Genomic DNA, 19948 nt, shown 5'->3' with positions numbered 1-19948 from the left:
GGAAAAATAGAATCACTCCATTCTGAAGAAATAAATATGGAATCACTCCATTTTGAGTAGAAAATACAGACACTCCCAGTAAATTTCCTTTCCTTAATTGGACCCCTGCTCGTTAGTCAGCAGGAAAAAACAGTGTAGTTATCACACCTTGGAGGGCTGCTGGACCAAGTGGATTCACAAGAATCATGGCTCCAACAAGAGAGATGTCTCTTGAGACCAAGGAGAGGATTATCAAACTTCTTGAAGAAGGTAACGCTACACGTATAGTTGCCAAAGATGTGGGCTGTGCACAGTCAGCTATATCAAAAATCTGGACCAAGTACAAACAGCATGGCAAGGTTGTTAAAGTTAAGCATACTGGTAGACCGAGGAAGACATCCAAACGGCATGACAAAAGAGGCCACATATCTTGAAAACAGATGTACAACAAGATAAATGAAGAAGAAATGGGGGAAGCTGGAGTCGAGGTATGTGACAGAACTATGCAAAATCGCCTAAAGGAAATGGGATTTTCATTCAGGAAAGCTAAAAGGAAACCATCAATGACACTTAAACAGAAAAGAACAAGACTGCAATGGCCTAAGGAGAGGCAATCATGGACTGTGAATGACTGGATGAAGGTTATTTTCAGTGATGAGTCAAGAATCTGCATTGGACAGGGTAATGATGATGGAACTTTGGTTTGATGCCGTTCCAGTGAGATTTACAAAGATGACTGCCTGAAGAAAACACCAAAATTCCCTCAGTCCTTGATAATATGGGGCTGTATGTCAGGCAAAGGCACTGGGGAGATGGCTGAGGTTAAATGTTCAATAAATGCACAAGTTTACATTGAAATTTTAGACTGCTTTCTTATCCCTTCAATTGAAAATATGCATGGGGATAATGAAATCATTTTCCAAGATGACAATGCATCATGCAACAGAGCTAAAACTGTTAAAGCATTCTTTGGAGAAAGACTTATCCAGTCAATGTCATCGCCTGCAAATGGCCCAGATCTCGACTCGATTGAAAACCTGTGGTGGAAATTGAAAAAAATGGTCCACAGCAAGGCTCCGACCAGCAACAATGATCTGGCAACTGCAATCAGAGTTGGTACCAAATTGATGAAGAATAATGTTTGTCACTCATCAAGTCCATGCCTCAGAGACTGAAAGCTGTCAAAAAAGCCAAAGGTGGTGCAACTAAATACTCCAGATGCGTTTTGATTGTTATTTCTTTGTTTCTCATGATTCCATATATTTTTCCTCAGAATGGAGTAATTCTATATTTATTTCCCTGCACTTGCTCTCTAAAAGTAACATGTACTGACCACCATAATGTTTTTTTTATTCATTTCTTTTAGTGTTTCTGAATGCCAAGGAGTTGCACTTTTGTACTATTTCATTATTTTTTAAAGCTTTTTATCAGTCTCTTCTACATAATAAAATGTCTGAGTGAGTGCTCGTCCGAGACTGGTGATACCATACTTTTTGATAGGGGTTGTAGAATAGAGGAAAAATGTAACGACGCTCGTGTAGCCAAAAGTAGCGGAGTAAGACTAGTCTTTTTTTTCTTCACAATTCTACTCAAGTAAAAGTAAAAAGTATAGTTTAGTAAAACTACTCTTAGAAGTACATTTTTTCTCAAAAAATTACTCAAATAAATGTAACTGAGTACGTGTAACGCGTTACTACCCACTTCTGCCTAGTAGTGAACCATTTTTAGACAGTGTCTTTATTTTAGATGTACATTGTTGAAAACTGCCAACAATTGCATCTCAGATGTGACTAGAAAAAAAGAAATTCACTGCTCTCACTCCCCAAAACTTTTTTTTTCTAATTTCATACCTAAAAATCTAATTACGCTTGATAACACATATCACTTAAAAGTTAGGTGTTTTTCCCCATGTGTTTCAAATGAATTTCCATTTGTGTCAAGCTATTTTTAAGTTCTAGTTGTTTTAAGTCTAAATTGTAAGCCCTGATTGGATTTTGAGTTTTTGCAGTGTCAAAATAAATGTATGATACCTGCCTTATTGAAGCACAGTAGGCACCAGTGCTACTTGGTGTTTTATCCATCAATAACTACTGAGCTAAAATTGACAGTTAGTTTTATTGTGTTTTTATTTTACATGCTCATCACTCCACAGCGCTGTGTTTTTACAGATTAAATAAAGCCTTTACGAAAGACACGTTAGCCACACATCAGCAGTAGTAATAATTAATTGAAACCTAGCCCATTGCAGGGCTAATTTTACGTACAAGGTACAGTAACGTTAATCTTTTTTTATTAGCTTTACATTAACTTAAAGGGAACCTCGGACTTAAAAACTTGTAGGCTGTGATAAGCCACAATTGTTCTCTTTTACTACTCTAATTTACTAATAGAAACAAATAGAATATACCCATTTATTTAAAAATCTATAATATTTAGTACATGTTTTGACCTATGGAGGCTCCCATGTTTTAAGTGCACAATGGACGCTCGGGGTGATGACGCAGATTCATTGTAACTGTCGCTCGACTAATACTACCGCGTTACTGCAATTCATTCTACACGGCGAGACATCCAACACATGCGCTCATCGGCTAAAAGCGGCGAGTGCTTACGATTTGTGTTTTTATCGAGTCTTTTATTATCTTTTCATTGCCTCAAAAAACGTTTTGTTCTTGTGGAAGCTTTAAAGCAGATTGTTGAACACATTAGTCACGTAGCGTATTTAAACCACCCTTATTTGATATTACTACTTTTAAGTATTTTGTTAAGGCATCTTTACTATGTTTTTTTCTGTATACATCTAAACAAAACAAGGTGAAAGCGCACGGTAGTACTTTGGGTGTCAAATTCGCCTCTTGTTGGACGTTTTGCCGGTTGTAGCACATTTTGGCAGAATGCAGGTTTTGTCATACTCTTGACTTGTCTCACCCCGTCTTTCCTGTTCATTTTGCTTTTGCTGCTTGTTTTGTGAAATATTGACAGTGCTGTCATGCTCATTAATGTTCGTCTTAGGTTCAAATTGAACAGATTGAACAGATGAGATGTATATGTCAGTAGAGTCATGTTCTGGAAGCCTGGCAGCATAACCATTTGACGTCACTGCCCTGCGACGTCAACAACAATGGCGACTTACTAGTTAAACAAATTTTACAAATTGTATATAAACGAAAACATCAAGAGGGGTTTCAAAATCAAATTACTTTAACTTGTAATAATGTTTATCTTTTAAGAAGTACAAGTCTTTCTATCAGTGGATCCCTTAAATTTTTCCTTTGTTCCGAGTATCGCTCCTCCGTGGTGCCTTCGGTGGACCGGGGGCTAGGCGGGCGGATCGCGCGGTGGTGCCCGGCCCGGGTTTTGGGGGCGGTTATCTGTCGCGGGGTCCAGCCGGGGGTGAAACAGTGTTTGCCTTGATCTCCAGTTTGAAATGCTCCCACACTTTTGACATTTGCTGCTTTTTCTGGGAGCCTACGCTTTCGTCGGCTTCTTCGTCGTGTCCTCTATATTAATGTGTGGTTGAAATCTGTTGTCTTTCGATACGCACGTGACGTCAGCGCTTTGTGCTGCATTAAAAGTAGTCCAAGCAAAACCTCATGCTTAAAGCTAGCAAAATTAAACGATTACTCGAGGCGGAGATAATGCCTCAATCAATTTTTAAAATGATTACTGGAATTATTTGAGTGATCGTTTCAGCTCTTGACTGGAGACAAAATGGCAGACGAGACTCCTGCGTTGTAAAGTCGAGTATTTTGTTACCTACTACCTGGATATTGCATTATTAAAACTAGAACATTTTTTAGCTGATGACTTGTATCGCTCTGGTTGAATAACCATGAGCACATTGTATTCATATAATAACGTTTAATCCAGGCTAAGGGGGTTCATCTGTGAATGATGAAGATTGCTGGATATAAAAGGGATCCATGTCTCTGCACAGACTTGATCATTTATTTAACACTGTATTTCACACTTCAACAGCAGCAAACATATTAAACATATTTTAATAAAAAATAAATAAATAAATAAAAGAGCACGTGCTCCACGCAGCCTAGTTAACACTTAAGCCTGAGTTATGCTCCTGCATTGCAGTGACGGCGAAGCGACTACGGCGTCAATGGGCTTTTGATAGTTCCGCGGCAAAGGAACGCGTTGCTCTGTAATTCACCGCCAATCCACTAGAGGGGTGTGGCGTTGCGTTTGTACGGTTTTGGGGGACTCTTGTCGACTTCCTCTCGTTTACTTCCGGTTACACAATGCCAACGGAGAAAAAAAATAACGCAAGATGGAACGCTTGAATGTGGGTCTTCATGAACTGTTTGCCATTTGGCAATCTTTATAATGTCTTGACGAGACATTGTAGAGGTTGTCGTACTTGCGGACCTCTTTTATGATACTCACGTCGGCTTGGTCCATTTTTTTTTTGTGGAGCACAACAATGTTTGAAAATGGCAGTGATTTCGCACTGAACCGGAAACAACATTTTGAGCGGACCAATCACAGTCCACTAGCGTCACGTCTTGATGCGACGCGAAGTCCGAAAATTGAGGAAATGCACGTCAGGCTCCAGCGAAGGGTCGTAAATCGGGTCTGCCGCAGAAGCACAACTCAGCCTTAAGACACACTTTTGACTAGAGGCGTGCGAAATTTCCAATTCTTAGATTATTCGCGATTCGGCTGTGGAAAACTTTTCGATTCACAAACATCCAAATTCCGATTATTTCTTTACACCAGGTAAAGCGGAACTAAAACACTGTCAGCGCAGTCTTCGGGACGCAATGGGGAACGGACCGAGAGTAAATATAATGTTCAACTCGTACCGCTAGATAAAAAAAACAATAATACCTGACTGCGGCCAACAGCCGCTACAAACAACACCCAGTTGCTAGTTGCTACAAACATACGGCCACCTAATGCTACGGTAGATATCACATATATTGAACTAGATGCAAAATGTCAGACGGCGGCGTTAGAACATGTATAGAGAACTAGACGGGAAATGACAGACTTTACAGTGCGAGTAAACAGCCGCCATCTTAAAGTAGTAGACTTCTCTTGAAGGCTCTGTTCTAGCGAACCTAATTAACTTTATACGTAAAATACTCCCTAAATCGGCAAAATCTTGATTTGAATCCATCTTTAAATGATGAAACGGTTTTAAAACGTTCACTTGTCGAAAGTTGACAGAAGCGAAATTATGGAATAACGGGAGCAATTTTAACAACTTTCATGGTTGATTCACAACATGAAATTAATTGAATGTAGTTTAAAGTTGCTGATACAGAATGGGGACTTGAATATTTTCTTTACTGTTTTGAACTGTTAACATGATACTGAAATAGTAGTTGGGTTTAGCCAGAGAGGATTTTTGAACAATTTTGGAACTGATGTACGAAACATTAAAAGCGCAGAGGGATGGGGCAGCTTCAATAATCGATTCATAATCGAATCGCAATCGAATAGTTAGGTGCCCCAAGCTTCCCACCTTTACTTTTGACAGTTTTCATATACCTTAATCGCACAGATGCGTGTTATAAAAATCAACAACAACACAAAACTGCATTTGGGGTTACTGATGTTGTACGAGCAACTGTTGTCACGCGGCAAAACATGGCAGGTCTGAAAACAGCTTTACATCAGATGCAGATATAATATTTGGGATTCATAGCTCTCCTATCAGAATCACTGTACTACAACATAAACCCAATTTCAAATTAAGCCTGCATGTCTTTCTTTGTTTAAGCAATTCTATTTTTTTTTTAATGTTATTAAGTGCATCTTTTTGATATTCATTCTCCTCATCCTCAGGTCCATGCCATACCGCTGCGCTCCTCTTGGGTGATGACGTGCGCGTATGCCCCTTCTGGTAACTATGTCGCCTGCGGGGGATTGGACAACATCTGCTCTATCTACAACCTGAAGACCCGCGAGGGAAATGTGCGTGTTAGCCGTGAGCTGGCCGGACACACAGGTAGGCTGCAAACCACATTGATTAGCTTGAAGGTCCTACCACCAAATGGTGACCATGTCAAAAAAAAAAAAGAAAAATGACAACAGTAATGCCATTTTACATGTAGAAAAAGAAATTGGAAGTAATTTTTAAAAATAATTTTGTATTCCATCCAAAACAATCAATCGGGAAACGCCGACTTTCATCTTCTATTTGGAGATTTTTCAGTGGGTGGGAGCAAGGCAGCTGAAAAACGAATACAGGTAATGAAAATGTATGCATAGTACATTGTAATCATGTCCAACTGGATACTTATCACATCAGAGGTATCAGTCACATGGTAGAGTAGAAAAAAAGTAGAACATACTGGAGCATTGCCTATAATGAAAGTTTTGTGCTCGCAGGCAAGAATTATTCATCTGATCAGTGTCACATGACACAGGAAGTGTGTCAGCATTTAAGTTCTTCTTCCTTCGCCATAGGGTGGGGCTTGAGATGATAAAGGAAGCAACTGGTTAAGAGAAGAGCCCTATTATGAACATTACTAGACTTTAAATCATTCCAGAGCCTCCAACGAGGGGGCAGTCCGCTTTGGGTGTTGATGACATAGATTTGAAATGAACTATTTTATTTTGAAAGGCTAATGTTTAATCTCGACTGTTGTTCCTAGGCTACCTGTCCTGCTGTCGTTTCCTGGATGACAACCAGATTGTCACCAGCTCTGGAGACACCACCTGGTGGGTTGTTACATTGCTCCGAATGCGTTTATTTATTAAAAAAAAAAAACAAAAAAAAAAAACAATATTTACACACACATAAATTCACATATACATACATGCAAAAAGAACAAAACATAACTCAAGAGTTTACTACAAAAAAGACATCACTGAAATACACACTAAACAATACATACATTAATTTTGATTAGGGCTGCAGCTATCGAATATTTTAGTAATCGAGTATTGGACTGAAAATTTCTATCGATTAATCGAGTAATCGGATAAAACATTTTTATATATACATGAGAAAGCAAGACATTTCACCTAAAATTGAACCAGTTTAAGAAAATCAATGTCTTTATTTTCGATGTACATTGTTGAAAACAGCCAACAATTGCATCTCAGCAAATTCATGGCTTTCACTCAAAAAACTTCTAGGGAAAAAAAAAAATCTTATTTCTTGCCTAAAAAATCATAACGCTTAAACACATCACTTAAAAGTTAAGTGTTTTTCCTACGTGTTTCAATTCAATTTCTATTTGTGTCAAGCGATCTTTAAGTTCTAGTTAAGCTTTAAATTTGTCTAAATTGTAAGTCCTGATAGGATTTTGAGTTTTTGCAGTGTTCAAAATAAATGTGTGATACCTGCGTCGGTATTGGAGCAAATTAGGCACTAGTGCTACTTGGTGTTTTATCCAGCAATGACTACTGAGCTAAAATTGACAGTTAGCTTTATTGTTTTTTTATTTGACACCCTTATCACTCTACAGCGCTGTGTTTGTACAGATTAAATAACACCTGTATGTAAAACACGTTAGCAACGCATCAACAGTAGTCTTAATTAATAGAAGCCTAGCCCTCAGCAGGGCTAACGTTACGTTAACAAGGTACAGCAACATTAATCTTATTTATTAGCGCTGAGAAGTCTACTGCTTAAAGGCGGTGGCTGTTTACTAACGGTGGCGAGTCAGCATCTAGTTCTATATACATGGGCTAACGTGGCCGAGTCTGTGATTACGCATTAGACGCTACATGCTACCACCGTAGCAGCATGCAGGCGTAGTTTGGAGCAACGTTTGCATAGTTTATAGCGGCTGTTGGCTGCTATCACGTATTATTGCTTCTTCCTCCACAGATTTAAACGTCAGCGCGTTGTCCTACATTAAAAGTAGTCCGGGCAAAATGTGATGCTTAGAGGTGGCAAAATTGAACGATTCGTCGAGGCGAATAAAATTACTCAGATCAATTTTTAAACTCGAGTTACTCGAGTATTTGTTTCAGCTCTAATTTTGATTATGGAAGGATCAAATGGGACTGGATGAAATATATGAATTAGGGCTGTCAAACGATTAAAATTTTTAATCGAGTTAATTACAGCTTAAAAATTAATTAATCGTAATTAATCGCAATTAATCGCAATTCAAACCATCTATAAAATATGCCATATTTTCCCGTAAATTATATATATATTCTGTAAAATAAATTGTTGGAATGGAAAGATAAGACACAAGATGGATATATATATTCAACATACAGTACATAAGGACTGTAGTGGGCATTTCACTCTACTATCATTTAAATCTGTCTATGCTGTCCTCACTCCGAAGCGTCTACTTTTTCCAAAGCTAGTGAACGACGCCTTAATAATCAGACTTCTTCCTTTTTCATCTGATTTATTAATAAAATGGCCTCAAACCATTGTCCTCTTTAGACCGTAGTAAAACTCCCAAAAAAAAGTACACAAGCATTGCATTAGCAACAACGTTAGCTTAGCACGCTATACAGGTTCACTAAACATAAACAAAAAGCGTCTCATACAAAAAATATAACATTTCGCTTACTAACATAATATGTACATTCTTTACAACAACCATACTTACGGACAAATCTTGTCCAAGGATCATATAAGCACAACATTACCACGTAGGCGTCAGCCCGAGACGTCGTGCAGCCATATTGAACTGGCAAGAAAGCAATAAACCATGTCGCAAATCGACCACAAGAGTTCGCTGTTAGAGAGCACAAAAAACCTTGCTTTAAAACTTACCAAAAGGCAGAATACTGTCTGAGTTGGACATGTGCGTTAATTGCGTCAAATATTTTAATGTGATTAATTTAAAAAATTAATTACCGCGCGTTAACGCGATAATTTTGACAGCCCTAATATGAATATATCTTTAAATACTTAAATGTGTCTTTAATTAATTAAAATGGGAATGAAATAAAATTTTCATTAGATGTGTCATTTATTCATTAAAGTACTGGTCCATTTAATGTAAAAAAATAAATAAATAACAACTCATAATTATTTCATTGACATATGTTGCAGCATTTCATTAATTTATCAAAGTCAGTGGGCCGGATTAACTGCTGATTGATTACCTAGCACCTCAAGCCGATTTTAGTTAAACGATTTATGCTTGAGCGAGTAAACATATTCAAACAAACTAGGTGGCGCTTCGTTTCAAACAAGTAGAGGATGAGTTACGGCAAGTTTTACTCATAAATTCATGCAGAGCCAAAATGATGGCAACAACTTGTTTTAACTCCTCTGCTTTGTACGCTACGTGTTCTTGGTCAGCATGTAATCAGCAAGGTATAAAACAGCGGCCCGCCAGGCGGTCTATTTTGACCCACGGGGTTGCTCTGCCTCATAGGCACGATGTAGCTCCTTTATACTGCACACAAGGTTCGTTCACTTTTTTCATGTCTAAATTTAAGCACTTTTTAAAGTCTTTCAAGATGTATTTTCCATTTTTTCAGTACCTTTTAAACAATATGCATTTTTTTTCAAGGAGGCAGAAATAAAATATGGTACCTTATCACAAGTACGCAAATAGCTTTGTTAATAACAGCAATAGAGTATAACGGTGTTATTTTGTTCAGTAGTGAGTCATCTAATTTTCCCATCTTTGCAACGGCGTTACCGTTACTGAGGATGTGAAGGGGCACGTTACTACAATTTTGTTGAATGAAACACGAGTTGTCTGATTTTTGTTCACAGCTGCCTGGATAGAGCAGAGGGGGAGGAGGGAAGAGGGCGGTGACATTGTTGCAAACGCGATGATGATTGGCAAGGTGGCTCTGAGTGTTAGAATAGCATTCACGTTTTTTTTTTTTTTTTTTAAATATATATACATACAGTTCGTGGCGTCTAGGTGGGTACAATTAATTGAGAGCAATGTGCTGTTTTTCCTGCTAAATGGGCTTTGTCATCACCAAGTTGGCTTTGGCGTTGTCCTTGTAGTCGCTACAATATAATATAATATATATATTTTTTTCCCCCCAAAAAAAATAGTCACTTGCCCATAACTTTTCTTGAATAGCGTATCCATGAACCGTTTGTGATGTTTTTAAATCAAAACAACTCCAAGTGGAGCAAAGGCAGGAGATTCAGAGCCTCGCCTGCATGTTGAAAAAAAATGTATATATACTGCTCAAAAAATATATGGAACATTAACATGTAACACATAAACACATAAATGATCCATGAAAATGAAATGTGGAGGTCAGGATTTGGATTTATACTCAAAATGAAAGTGGAAAAACACACTACAGGCTGATCCAATTTTGCTTAGTGGTGTATTTGGCCTCTGCATGCTTGTATGACCTCCCTGCAACACCTGGGCATGCTCCTGATGAGGTGGCGAATGTTCTCCTGTGGGATTTCCACCCAGATCTGGACCAGCACATCACTGGGTTCCTGGACAGTCTGACGACCAACCTGTCGTCCTGTAGGAAATTCCAGGAGACAGGTAGTTATTCCAGGAGAGCTGGACAGGGCCGTAGAAGATCCTCAGCAGGATCTGTATCCACTCCTTTGTTCAAGAACGAATAGGATGAACACTGCCAGAGCCCTACAAAATGACCTCCAGCAGGCCACTAGTGTGAATGTTTCTGACCAAACAATCAGAAATGGGCTCCATGAGGATGGTCTGAGGGCGTGACATACTGTAGAGATCCCTGTGCTCACTGCCAGTCACCGTAGAGTTTAAGAGGCATTTGCCATACACCACCAGAATTTCTAACTATGCCACTGGCTCTGTGGTCTTCACCGATGAAAGCAGTTCAACCTTAGCACATGTGACAGAAGTGAAAGGGTCCGGAGATCCCATGGAGAACGTTATGCTGCCTGTAACATCATTCAGCATGAACGCTGTGGTGGTGGGTCAGTGATGGTCAGGGAGGCATACCCCTGGAAGGACACACAGACTTCTACAGGTTAGATGATGGCACCCTGACTGCTATTAGGAATCTGGATGAAATCCTTAGACTCATTGTCATAAGCTACACTTGTGCAGTGGGACCTGGGTTCCTCCTGGTCCACGACAATGCTCAACTTCATGTGGCTGTAGTATGCAACAGTTCCTGAAGGAAGAAGAAATTAATAACATTGACTGGCCCCCACGTTCGCCTGACCTAAATCCAATAGAACACCTCTGGGACATCATGTTTAGATCCATCTGGCAGAGCCAGGTTGCTCCTCAGACTGTCCAGGAGCTCAGTGATGCCCTGGTCCAGATCTGGGAGGAGATTCCCTAGGACACCCTCTGTCGTCTCATTAGCAGCATGCCCAGGCGTTGTAGGGAGGTCATCCAGGCACTTGGAGGCCATACACACTACTGTGCCTCATTTTGACTTGTTAACATTAAAGTTGAATCAGCCTGTAGTGTGTTTTTCCACTTTCATTTCGAGTATAACTCCAAATCCAGACCTCGATGGGTTGATACATATGATTTTCATTGATAATTTTTGTGTGATTTTGTTGTCAGCACATTCAACTATGGATCGAATAAAGTATATAATAAAAATATTTCATTCATTTATATCTACAATGTGTTACGTTAGTGTTCCCTTTTTTTTTTTTTTTTTTGCAGTGTATATTAGGGCTGTGACGATACAAGTCACAGTTCAGTACATACCTCGGTACACGGGTGACGGTTCGGTGCGGGTGCAGTACAACGAGAAAAAAAGCACAATGGCGTACCGCAAGCAACACTTCACTTCCGCTCATTAATATTAATGGCATTAGCTACTGTTGCTGAGTAGGGACAAGCCACCGTTTGTCCCTAATAGGAAATGAATGGAAATCGTGTACGAAGGAGATGTTTACAGAGCTAAACCTACCAATTGTCTTTGAAAATGATTTGCCTCGTGCCAAATTGACTGGGAAAGATGTGGAAGAACATAAAAATGTTCAGTTAAAGAGATGGCTTGAGTGTCGAAGGCTGAAAAAGACGAAAAAAACGAGCCGACCTAAGCATAGCTTTAGCTTTTTTATCGACGCGACTGACAATGACATTCTCCTGTTTCAACAAGCTATCCTTTACCATCAGCCCTGTCTTTCTTATATATCCTCTGGTTGTCCTACGTCTCTTACCGTTCTTGGGGGTAATTTAGTTAGCTTTGTGTAGCGATCGCAAATGCTACTCAGTGACAGCCAACGAACACTTTTAATTTTTTCATTGATAACACATCTTAATCCTATAATTTATTTACACTTCCCCCTTACTAAAGTTGTTTTTTTTATATAACAGAAACGGTAACAGTGGCAGTCAGATACCATTGTAGTTCTTTTCAGGCCATTCATTTTCAGACAGGGGCAGTCCGGCACAACTTTACGCTAAATAAGTTAAAAATATAAAAATGGCTTACTTCTTTGTCCTCTGAAAGACCATGCCAACCCAACATAATGTTTACTGCATATGAAACGTGAATGGATTCGCCAAGCTGATGTTAAAGTCCGCGCAAGGTAATTCGGTCTTCAAATTTTTTCCTCCCAAGTTTTTGGTTTCCGGAAACGTATGAAGAAAACATCCTTCCTGTGTCGTAATGTCTAGCGTCGTTTCTACAAGTTCCAAAAAAGCAATGCGAGATCGGCATGTTCGTTTTTGAAAGATTACTGGAGAAAAGTAGCACTAATTACCTTGGGTCAATGCGAGGGCAGGTCTATAATGTCCCACTTCGGCTTTACTTCCGCTTTACGATGCGACGTCACGGTCTAAAAATAGCCTGCGTGCGGTACGCCATTTGTATACCGTTACTCTTATATAGGTGAAATAAAATAAAAATAAATTTTAAGTGTGACCTACACTTTTTATGTATATATATATGAATGAAAAATCAGTTAACATAAACATCTTTGTGAAAGATATTATAGAATGTATGTATAATGTGATAACCTGTATAACATGAAAAGTATTGCTGCACTTATGGGGTAACTGAGTTACATTTTGGGAGAATTCATTTGAAACTAATTACTTTTTTCAAGTAAGGTCAACAACACTATACGCAAATGTATTCCAAAAGGTTTTACGACTCCGAGGCTTGAGAAATTGTGTTTAAAAGGCAGACGGGGTGCTGAGAAAACACGAAAAACCTAACACTTCCAAGCATTTTCAAGGACTTTACGCAAAATTTAAGCATTTTTCAAACCTTGAAAACATGACGGTAAAAGGTAAAAAGGTTTCAAGAACAGCTGATGAGTTAATTTTTCCTGAATTTTTTCCTTCTGTCCCTTCGTTTAGTGCTCTGTGGGACATTGAGACCGGACAGCAGACAACTACATTTGCTGGCCACACTGGGGATGTTATGAGTCTTTCCCTGGCACCCGACACCAGGCTGTTTGTATCCGGGGCTTGCGATGCCTCGGCCAAACTCTGGGACATCAGAGAAGGAATGTGCCGGCAGACCTTCACTGGCCACGAGTCTGACATCAATGCCATTTGTGTAAGCCTTTTTTAAATGCAATCGCAATAAGTCAATTAATTGCACGTTCATTCTTATTAGCATTGTAGCCGTAAATGTGCATTGGCAGAAAATAATTCATTCGCTGCCATGGACGGTTAACGTGCGAGGCAAATTCTCCCCCCCAAAAAAACAACACATGTTTGTTGCAGTTCTTCCCCAACGGCAATGCCTTTGCCACGGGCTCAGACGATGCCACCTGCCGGCTGTTCGATCTGCGCGCCGACCAGGAGCTGATGGTGTACTCGCATGACAATATCATCTGTGGTATCACCTCTGTGGCATTCTCCAAGAGTGGCCGCCTGCTGCTGGCCGGCTACGATGACTTCAATTGCAACGTCTGGGACACTTTGAAGGCCGATCGCGCAGGTAAATGTTGCTTTCGTGAACTTGTGTAACTTTGTTGCAACCTGCTGATGAAACGCTAAGCAAAGCGTCCACTTCCCTCTGAGAACATCCTGTATGAACAGTGAGGTTTATCAAGTTTTACGTCTCGAGCTCATGATATCAAAAGACTGCCATTGACGACAATAGACGTCCAGTCTATTTTGAATTGGGAGTTCGGACAGTGACTGATTGCAGTCAGTGGCACTGAAACATTTAGTAGGAGGTCACCCAGTTCAAATGGATTGTACATTTATCCATCCAAAATGGATTAGAAATCTAGCGTCGTCCATGGCAATAGATGAGCTGTTAAAGCCCGGTCCAACAACTTTAGATGGTACAGTAGTACCTCTACTTACGAATATCTCTACAGAGAAAATTATCAGGTTAAGACACGCCTCAATGAAAGGCAAAAATACCGTATGACTGGTACTTGCACCTCTAAGAGTTTACTGACTACTGTGCCATTGGCTATTGCCGAGCATTCCTGCCATCCAATTGGCTAAGAGGGACCTCTACTGTATGTGTGTATCCCAGCGTCCTCTTCATTCGGCCCTCGTAATCAGACATCTTTGTTAGTGTATAACTTTTGTTCTATACTCTAGCCTTGGTTTTTCACACTATAGACCCCAATCACCAACGTCACACAATCACGTGATCGCTGTATTGTGCCGCCATATTGTCCGTCATTGTGTGTCGTATTGTCAATGATCGTAGTTTCTAAAGGTGGGTTCACTTGCAAATTATGGAAGCCCCGGTGCTTTCAGACGCTGTAAACTCATTGAATGAGTTGCATAAAAGCCGTTATTTGGAAAAGCTTCGGTCGATCCAGTCGCCAGATCCATATTCGATGCCCAAACCGATGTTTCCTCCCGTCCGGTCCTGTCCTGTGCGTCAGAGCTCGTCCTGAGACCACAGCATTTCCAATCATACCCCAGTTTATGTCACGATGAGGAGTCTGGTACCCAAAATCGGCACCGGCCCGAATATAAACCGACATTTGGTCAGCTGAGCGTCACCGTTCAACAACGGGCCGGTGTGTGCTGAAAAATAGCTGCCCCGCGTGAAATGTCCCCCCTGATGGGAGCTCTTATTTATAACGCTTTATTGACGTGAAAACATCAAATGGTTTCATGGACTCATTACAGTCATGGATTTACGACTGTAAGATCAGTTTTAAATAATTAAATTACACAAAATATTAGTACTGTATTTTAGTAACAAATCGTGGACTGGGCCACATAACCATCTTTGAACAGAAATGTATTAGTCTACAGGTTTTCACGACCATATCCCAATGACAATCACACAGGTATGACTAGGCATGTGCCGGTATGAGATTTTGACGGTACGATAACCGTGAGCAAAAATACCGCGGTTTCACGGTATCACGGTATTGCAATTATAGCTCCAAAATTTTGAGATGTATGGGTTTAAAAAAAAACTTTTTTCCATTGAACAGGTTTTTTTTTTTCAGAACATATTTGCAAATTGGAACATGAATATAATGTGAAAATAAATTAATGTGAAAATAAATAAATTAACAAAAAATAACAAATATTTTATATAAAATTAAAATAAATAGAACCTAGACTATACCCACAGCCAGAGCTCAAGTTGCTCAATAATAGAGCAAGAACAAAATAATTGCTATAAAAAAAGTAAGAACACTTCTAAATAAAATTAAAAATATATACTGTATGACTTTTTTTGAGGGGGAGAAGCTGAAGTTTCGCCATTTTCAGCCACTGTGTCAACTCTTCTACATGATGTCATGCCTTTGTGTTAAAAAGAACAAAGAATTCATAAGTTAATAAGTTAGTTAAAAATGTATAAGTTAGTTTTATAAGTTAGTTAAAATGTAAATATTGTTGAGGTTTCAAGGTTTCATCTAAAACAAAAAGTGAGGAGTGAGACCTCCTTTCGCAATTAGCGATCTTTGACGCGATCCTTTTTTTTCTCCCCCCTTCATTCAAGCTTGTTTCTCACTCAGCGGCTGTGAGACATAAAACGTCGACCAAGCTGCTCTCCCATCTTAGCCTAGGCTAACATTCGTCTTTGTAAGTTTTAGTTAGTTTGTATATTGAATTTGAAAGGAAAATGTATGTTTTGTTTTTGGCGACCTTTTTCATGGTGCTACTGCTATCCTGTTGAACCTACTCACATGTGGAAAAATACAATTGTATAACGTTTTAAATGTATTCATTTGTATATTTCACCACGATTTGAGAGCTCAATAAATTGAAGAAAAGTACGCCTTGTGTTTCGAGGGTTGGTTTTTGGGTTTGCTGGCTGTTTAGCAGAATAGTTACTGACACTCACGGCAACAAACTGGAAGGGTGAGCGCTGCCGCACCAAGCCACTTCGGCTGCATTTTGGCACATGAAAAATAGCGAATACCGTACTAAGGTATGACGGAAAATTTTAATGGTTTTGAAACCGCGACGTTTTCACACCACGGTAAACCGTGAAACCGGTAACCGGCACATGTCTAGGTATGACATTTATCAGTTCAAGCTGAGTAAAATAATACACGGTACAAGAAAATCGTTTCCGTGTGGGCGCTCCCGTCAGGGGGGACATTTCACGCAGGGCGGCTATTTTTTGGCACAACACCTGTTGTTGCGCTCACCCTCTTGCTGCGCGACCGTGGCGACGAGCTTCGTGTCTCCGTCGGATTATGTCTGTGATCGTGTTGGCATCACGACTATGGATGTTCTCGCCGTTGTCTGACGGCTGTCGACACAAGCGCATCATGGACCAAAATAAACAAACCGTGCTGCTTTAGAGATTTGCCCTTTTAACAATGGGCACAGAGCAACTACTAAAATGACCGTTTATCTTCTCTGTTACTGCAACTAACCGCCACACATGCCTTCACTATTTTTGATTAATCAATTTTAACGAGTGTCAGGAAGGTTTTTGGGTTCGTTTACTAGGCGGTGATTCCTTAGACAAGCAGAAAAACACGCAATAATAGGAGGAATGTACATAGCGGTAATATGTAAACACGAGCTGACGGACAATATGGCGGCACCAGTCAGGGGGGTGGAGTTGTGACGTCACGTGATTGGGGTCTATACATAACTAGACATGTGCCGATTACCGGTTTCAAGGTATACCGGGGTATGAAAACGCAAAGGTTTCTAAACCGCAAAAAAGGTACAGAAAAGTTAGACGGGCACGATTTCGAGGAGGAGGGCCAACCGACATGTAAAACATGTTTGCGGAGGTTGGCTGCCGAGGAGGCAATACCTCCAATATGATTTCGCATTTGATTTTGCAAGTTCACCAACTTAGAAAGTAGGTAGAGGTCTGAAATTTCAATCATAGATGCATTCCCACTTAAAAAGACATAATCTAAAAAAATCCAGAAGTCACATTGATTGATTTTTCAATAATTTCTATGTAACATACTGGGGTTCATAAGTATGTGTGCCTCTGAGATAGTATTTTGTGCAGAAGCTTTTGTTTGCAATTACAGAGGTCAGACGCTTTCTGTAGTTCTTCAACAGGTTTTCACATAAGATTTTGGCCCATTCCTCCACACATCTTCTCTATCTTCTCTATCTGTCAGGTGTCTGGGCTGCCGTTGAGAAACCCTGATTTTTTTCATTGGATGGAGGTCTGGAGACTGGCTAGGCCACTCCAAAACCTTGATATGCTTTTTACGCAGCCACTCCTTGGTCAGCTTGGCTGTGTATTTCAGATCATTGTCATGTTGGAAGATCATCTTCATTTCTGACTGAGGGATTCACCATTCATCCTCTGCTTTATACAGTACAGTCGTCCTGTCCCATTTGCCGAAAAGAAGCCCCAAGGATGAGGTTTCCACCTCAAACATCACAGTGGGGATGGTGTTCTTGGGACACGTGACAAATTTGCACCAAAAAGTTCTACTTTGGTCTCATCTGACCACATGACCATCCCCCATGACATCTCTGCATCATTCAGATGGTCCCTGGCACAGGACTTGGTTAAATCTTAAATAAATGCACAAGTTTACATTGAAATTTTAGACAGCTTTCTTATCCCTTCAATTGAAAATATTTTTGTCATTTTCCAAGATGACAATGCATGATGCCACATAGCTTAAACTGTTCTAGCATTCCTTGGAGAGAGACTCATCCAGTCCATGTCATGGCCTGCAAATAGCCCAGTTCTCAACCCTATTGAAAACCTTTGATGGAAATTGAAAAAAATGGTCCACAGCAAGGCTCTGACCTGCAAGGATGATCTGGAAACTGCAATCAAAGAGAGATGGCACCAAATTGATGAACAGTACTCATCAAGTCCATGCCTCAGGGACTGCAATCTGTCATAAAAGCCGGAGATGGTGCTACTAAATACTAGAGATGTTTTTGATTATTTCTTTGTTTCTCATGATTCCATAATTTTTTTCCCTCAGAATGGAGTGATTCCATATATATTTCCCTGCACTTGCTGTATAAAAGTAACATTTACTGACCACCACAATGTTTTGTATTCATTTCTTTTAGTGTTTATGAATGCTAAAGAGTTGCACTTTTGAACTAATTCATTATTTTTTCAAGCTTTTTATCTGAGTTTGTTCGGGATGATAAAATGTCTGAGTGAGTGCTCTTCCGAGACTGGTGATTCCATACTTTTTGCTAGGTATTGTAGAAACAAATGGTGAATCAAATTTTACGTCGGATGTGGAGAAGATTGTGTCGAAGCGATCGTATGTCGGGGTACCACTGTATTTATTTTTCCCTAAAGTAATTTGGTGCCCCCGCCACTAGATGGCCCCCTAGGCAACTGCCTAGCTCGCCTATGCCCAGAGCTGGCATGTCTGCTTCCAAGACACATTTTTAGCTCGTTATCTTGTCATTGTCATGAACAAATTCTTCGTCGACGAAATATTTTCAATATTGTTGACGAAAACTACAATGCTTGCGAGGTTTTTTTTTTTTTCATTTTTATCTCTGAATCTACAGTGCCCTCCATAATTATTGGCACCCCTGAAAAGATGTGTTTTTTAGCTTCTAATATTTTTTTTATTCAAATAATATGGGACCTTAATGGAAAAAAAGAGAAAAATCCAACCTTCAATACAAGTGCATTCATTCAGTGGGGAAAAAAATCCCACATAAAGAAAAAGTTATTTGACATCAAATAATGTGTGTCACAATTATTAGCACCCCTAATGTTAATACTTTGTACAACCCCCTTTTGCCAACAAAACAAGGTCTGGGGACTGAGATGGCCATGGGAGGAGCTTGATTTTGTGTCTGGTGAACCCTTTCTGTGTAGATTTGGCTCAAATGTACACAAAAATACACGCGGTCCCAGGCTTCAACTGGGACCGTGTGCTTTGGTCAGATGAGACCAAGATTGAGCTTTTTGGCAACAAACACTCTTAAGTGGATGTGGCGTGCCACGAGGGTCAGTGATGCTGTGGGGCTGTTTCGCTTCCAAAGGCCCTGGGGACCTTGTTAGGGTGCATGGCATCATGAATGCTTTGAAATACCAGGACATTTTAAATCAAAATCTGTTGCACTCTGCCTGAAAGCTGAAGATGGGTCGTCACTGGGTCTTTCAGCAAGACAATGACAATGACCCTAAACAAAGGGTTCACCAGACACAAACTCAAGCTCCTCCCATGGCCATCTCAGTCCCCAGACCTTGTTTTGTTGGCAAAAGGGGGTTGTACAAAGTATTAACACCAGGGGTGCTAATAATTGTGACACACATTATTTGATGTCAAAGAATTTTTTCTTTATGTGGGATTTTTTCCCCACTGAATGAATGCACTTGTATTGAAGGTTGGATTTTTCTCTTTTTTTTCCCCATTAAGGTCCCATATTATTTAAATTAAAAAAATATATATTAGAAGCTAAAAAAACACATCTTTTTCAGGGGTGCCAATAATTATGGAGGGCACTGTATGTGACTTCCAACTCTTTGCTCATATTATTTGCATAGACGCCGATGATTTTGCTTTGCTTTTCCTGACTCTTCTCTTCATTCGGTCTGCAGGCGTCCTGGCCGGTCACGATAACCGGGTAAGCTGCTTGGGTGTGACTGACGACGGCATGGCGGTCGCAACAGGGTCCTGGGATAGCTTCCTCAAGATCTGGAACTAAAAGTCCGAAGGTACGAAACGTCAAGTCAATCCCAGTTGTTGAGTAACTATCAACTAACAGCAGTT

General features: G+C 40.0%; 1 protein-coding gene across 5 annotated transcripts in view; it reads left to right on the top strand.

Moving 5' to 3' along the window:
• Positions 1-19948, top strand: part of gnb1a (guanine nucleotide binding protein (G protein), beta polypeptide 1a) — a 73986-nt gene that overhangs the window by 47288 nt on the left and 6750 nt on the right. For all 5 annotated transcript variants that reach the window (XM_057857345.1, XM_057857328.1, XM_057857319.1 and 2 more), the window contains 5 exons: positions 5785-5947; positions 6597-6663; positions 13173-13374; positions 13545-13761; positions 19777-19893. In XM_057857345.1, the coding sequence (XP_057713328.1) occupies positions 5785-5947; positions 6597-6663; positions 13173-13374; positions 13545-13761; positions 19777-19883 (756 nt within the window). In that variant the 3' untranslated portion in view covers positions 19884-19893. The remainder of the gene's footprint in view (positions 1-5784; positions 5948-6596; positions 6664-13172; positions 13375-13544; positions 13762-19776; positions 19894-19948) is intronic.

This window comes from Corythoichthys intestinalis, chromosome 2 (assembly GCF_030265065.1).
Source record: "Corythoichthys intestinalis isolate RoL2023-P3 chromosome 2, ASM3026506v1, whole genome shotgun sequence".
Classification (NCBI taxonomy): Eukaryota; Metazoa; Chordata; class Actinopteri; order Syngnathiformes; family Syngnathidae; genus Corythoichthys; species Corythoichthys intestinalis.
The sequence above is the reverse complement of the archived record's forward strand: the minus strand, read 5'-3'. Positions and strand labels throughout refer to the sequence as shown.